This window comes from Oryzias melastigma, linkage group LG14 (assembly GCF_002922805.2).
Source record: "Oryzias melastigma strain HK-1 linkage group LG14, ASM292280v2, whole genome shotgun sequence".
Lineage (NCBI taxonomy): Eukaryota > Metazoa > Chordata > Actinopteri > Beloniformes > Adrianichthyidae > Oryzias > Oryzias melastigma.
In genome coordinates, this window is record NC_050525.1 from 6,512,304 (window position 1) to 6,517,244 (window position 4,941).

At 37.5% G+C, this 4,941-nt stretch overlaps 1 protein-coding gene across 2 annotated transcripts; it reads right to left on the reverse strand.

Moving 5' to 3' along the window:
* Positions 1-1,264: 1,264 nt before the first annotated feature.
* On the reverse strand, positions 1,265-3,619 carry LOC112138669. Of its 2 annotated transcripts, XM_024261273.2 has the most exons (4): positions 3,529-3,619; positions 3,219-3,312; positions 1,828-1,915; positions 1,265-1,734 (listed from the first exon to the last, which is right to left on the reverse strand). In XM_024261273.2, exons 1-4 carry the CDS (start codon positions 3,572-3,574, stop codon positions 1,360-1,362), a joined length of 603 nt encoding a protein of 200 aa, XP_024117041.1. In that variant the 5' UTR covers positions 3,575-3,619; the 3' UTR covers positions 1,265-1,359. The 2 variants fall into 2 exon arrangements, with proteins under 2 accessions (XP_024117041.1, XP_036071155.1); XM_036215262.1 differs by lacking the exon at positions 3,529-3,619 and having other exon boundaries at positions 3,219-3,503.
* Positions 3,620-4,941: the final 1,322 nt, after the last annotated feature.

Below are 4,941 nucleotides of genomic sequence, written 5' to 3' on the forward strand. Positions count from 1 at the left end.
CTCTGGTTTGTTAATGTTTTAGGTTGATGTGCCGGTTGTACTGTACTTGTCCAACTCAGTCCAAGCCAGAAGATTTGAGAAGTGACACTAGCCGTTTCCCAGCTTGTATCCCCATGTGTACCCCATCCATGTCAACTGGTTTCTAGCCAGCAAGGCCAAGTGGGCCCAGTATGGTTTAAAAGTGGGCAGAATATGTGGGCCCCGGTTGAGTTTTTCCACCGTTTTTGTGGTGGATCCACTGTGTTTAACCACATGAGCTTAAGTGGGAACTCAGTGGGTACTTCGGTAAGGTGGAGATCGCTAGCTCACTACAGAGGAGCTTGCTAGCTCAATACAACAGAGATCACTGGCTCATACAGTGGAGCTCAGTAGATCAATTCAGAGGAGCTTGCTAGCATGCTATAGTGGACCACGCTAACTCGATACAATGGAGATCGGTAATTCGATACAGAGGAGCTCGCTAACTCGCTAGTATGCTACATTGAGCTCTCTAGCATGCTACAGAGGAGCTTGCTGGCATGCTATGGTGGAGCTCAGCAGCTCACTACAGAGGAACTTGCTAGCATGCTACAGCCAACCACGCTATGGCTTGATACAACTGAGATCACTAGCTCGATACATAGGAGCTTGCTAGCACACTACGCTGTCCACTGGGCGGCTGGCTAGTGAAGCGAGCCAAAACAAAAGCTATGTCCTTCTTACCCCCACTCACTAAACAATGTGCTCGCCGTTTTCTAGCGCTGTCCAAATCTACCATTTCCAATTTCAAGTGCACTAAAAATTTCCCAGAAGTCTTTGTGAAAAACTAGTGTACATCGATGCTCTCTAGATTAGCAAATATGGACCACAATGCATTGTGGTCAAACAATTTTGAACAAAAAAACATGTTTAAATGTAATTTTTCAATAAACCATCAACATTTTCAGTCATAAATAAACATTGTGAAATGTTTATATTGATTTGATTTTGTGCAATCGGTGACGTCATATCCGTCGTATGGAAAAACAAAAGAAAAGTAGCGAACATCATGTCCGAATTGCCTCTAAAATTTAGGGCACTATATATTCTCGCACTATTGTTTTTTAGAAGTTAGGTGTTAAGGGGGAATTCGGACAACACCACTGAGGTCAAACACAGAAACTACTGACAAACCCAATTGGGTCCCACATTTTCTGCCCACTATTAAACCATATTTTGCCCATTTAGCCTTGCTGGCTGGGTTATTGTAAATACAAGTTCTACAAGGAATTCATGACAATTACTCTTTTGGATTTATACCTTTATTGGCAACAACAGAAACTCTAACATTTTTTTCAAATATATCAAAAAGGATTTTTTTTAACTGATTTACAAATTATTTCACTTGGTCACAATTTTTTCCAGCAGATTGAAAAGTCTGTCAAACATCTCCTTCCTCTCCTGTGCTCTCCGCTCCTCTGCCTCCCTCTGCAGCCTAAAGTCCTCCCTGAGGAGGTCAAGAAGCTCCTCGGCTATCCTTTTCCTTCCAGCCGGTGGCTGACTCCTTCCTGACTCACTTTCTTCTTCGTCGGTCTCCTCTCTTTTATCCACTGTCGTACTTGGTCCTGGAGTGTCCTCACTGATGGGGGCAAATAGGACAGGAGGAGTGGTGGAAGGTCTCTGTCCTAAAACCTCATCCATGAGGTCAAACCAGGGCCAAGTAGCAGCAGAGGGCTTCCCACAAACCCCTTCTCCTGACGCTGGATACTTGCAGTCCTGAACACATGAAATCATAAATGACAGTTAACCGCCACAAACCTTTCTAGGGTATTTACGTGCATCAAACAAGTTAGATTCTTTACTACATACTTTGTATTTTTTCTTTAGGTTGTCCCACTTCTTTTTAGCCTGAATGGGGGAAATCTTCCCTTGCAGTCCCATCTTCCCAAGAATAGTCCTGACATTCACATAAAACAAAAAAGGAAGAAGTAACAGTATCATACCTCTCTAAAATACGTTAAACAACTAAACACAGAAAGTACTGAACGCCACTGAGATGAACAGTGCTGGCAGATTGCGCGGTTTCCCACTCATTTGAGCAGTTTCGATGATAAGTTTATGGTTAGAAATGGCTTTGGGTGGGTTTTTGGGTCAGTTCTGTGGTTTTTAGTTCTTTTTTGAAAAGTATCAACCAGGGATGTGCAGTCTGGGGATCCAGGTGAGCCAGTGCACCACTGCAAGCGTCCTCACTAGGGCCACCATGATTAGTTGACTATTAAAATCAATGACAGCTAATTTAATAGTTGATTAGTCGTTACTTTATATTATATGGAGTCGGAGTGTAGTAAAGTTACAAGTTGGAATGGCATTCTGTTAGCTTTATGGATTATTTTGGAATTTATTACGGTTTTTTAGGCTATTTTAGAGTTTGGCTAATATTTTAGCCACATGCTGGCTATTATGACTAATTTAGGATGTTTTTCAGTTTTTCAAAGGCCTTATTTCCAAATTTTTAAATTCAAGGCTTTTAAGATTTTATAAGCCAGGCAGGGACCCTGTTTACTAATGTTTTTCATACATTCTAGATGTTTTATTTAATGTTCTCTCTTTTTGTTTCATAAGAGAGAATACATTTAATATTTTTGGTTTAGTGTTCAGATCTTACATAAAGCTGCACTGCAAAGACAGGAGGTGAGGCAGGCAAGATAACAACTGTGCTTTTTAAGATATTAATAAAGCAGCAAATACATCATTTGTTTTATGAACGCACATTCATTTTGGGAAGATTTTTACTGTTGGTGTGTCACAAAATTAGGAAAATACCAAATACATTTTGGAATAATCTCAGGTGAAGTTAGTTTATTAAGCCATTAATGTTTTATTAACTCTTTAAAATAAATGTTTGTTCACAAAAACAGGTTGTTAAAAATCTAACTACTCTTTAATACTTTTTACATCTAGTTATATTCACCTAAATTTACAAAAAGTAAAAATACAAGAACAATTTCCCCCTTCGCTCATGAAAAGTTATACCAAAGGCCCCTGGGATGTAATTGTTCATGTGTGTGGACTTGTATGTTGGACTTTCAAAAAAAAAAAAATGAAAGTAAATTGATGAATAATTCTGCTATCTAATTACTGACGGACATTATGGAGTTTTTCTTTTATTTTTTGATCTGGCAGCTTTTAGATGACTTTAGTGCGGGAAAACCGTGGCTCTATCTGGCAACACCGTCTGGGATGTGAATGTATGTTTTTACCTCCACGCTATAGCAGCCGAATATTTGGCACCAGTGAATAGGTGGTCATTCTCACCCCTGAGTCTTATAAAAACTGTAGTCTTTTCTTTGCTCCCTAAAAATATACAATTATTTTTTTCATAAAAAAAACAACAACAAAACAAAAAAAACGTTTCCATCAGAAATTAATTAACAACACCGCAATAAACTACAGGACCCAGAAAACGGGCCGGTACGGCTATTCAATTACTTTCATTTAGAATGTCAGAGTAAAAATATTTTTAATTCATGTTCAAAGCTCTAAATTTACCAGTTTAAAGCGTATAATTACATTTATAGGTACAATCCTCTCCGGGTCCCGCTTCGCAGTCCGCCATTATTGTTAGGAAAATCTCCGCGTTTGGCCGCAATGCATCTTGGGATATGGAGTCTTATTCAAAGTAACCTGCATTTCTCAACTCTGTATTTTTCACAGAGCGTTTATATGAATTGACGTGATATTCGTGTCACTGGTGCTATTCATTGAGTAAGATACTGGGTCTGCGACCTTTAACGCTAAATGAGCCATTTGGTCTAGTTTTTTAAAGACCAGAACCCAGCGAGAGCCAAAAGTCTCACTTTATCATTTAAAAAGGCATAATATTTAAGCTTTTCTGCAACTAATTATTTATTTACACATTTAGTTTTTCAATATTACAATAACTGAATTACAACTGTGTCTATATGTTTCTATATAAAACAGTTATTTCACTTTTGACAGCAACACACACTAGTTCCTTTCAAAATAAAACCCACTAAGGTCCTCCTGCTGCAGCAGCTTGTCTTACATTAAAATGCAAAACAAACATGATATTTTATATCATAAGAATTTGGTGTTCTTTTTTCCTTTCAATCTGAAAAATAAGCAACATTTTACTGGAATCTATTTATATATAAATGACTCAAAATATTAAGAATAACCTGAGGGTAATACTGAAAACACACAACTCATTTACAAATACATTTGTTCAACTTTAGCCCCTTTAGTGTAATTTAAAATAGTGTAGTCTTTTATTTGACTAACTATAGGATAAAAACAGACATTTAAAGAACATTTCTGCAGGATTTTTGACTGTACATTTTTTGCTTAGTTGGTTAACATGTAAAAAATCTAAACAGAAACGAAAAGACTTAACTAAATAATCTCTTATTTATTCAATTATTAGTATTTTTCTTCAAAGCTAACGAGCTACAATAAAGGGATAAAAGAACCACAGGTTGCAGAGCCCTGAGTTAATGTTATGTTTCAACTGTAATGATATTAGAGACCACAAGGGGCGGCAGGTTACAGGAGCTGTTCTGTCAGACAGGAAATATGCCGTTAAAGAAGAGAGTAGAATGTAATGGAACCCTGAATAAACGCACAGCGCTTCTGAGTCCTCCTGATTTTTGCCCAGCACCAGAGGCTACAAACACAACACACACACACACCCCAACACAACACACACACACACACACACATATATATATATATATATATATATATATATATATATATATATATATATATATACTGCTCACAAAAATTAAAGGAGCACTTTAAAGAAACACATTAGATACATGAGATCTCAATATGAAGTTGGATATCTATACAAATAACGACAGCTCAGTGTCTTATAGGAACAAAAGGATGCCAAGTCTTTTAATGGAAATAAAAGTTTTCATCCTACAGAGGCTCAATTGTGTAGACACCATCAAATCAGAG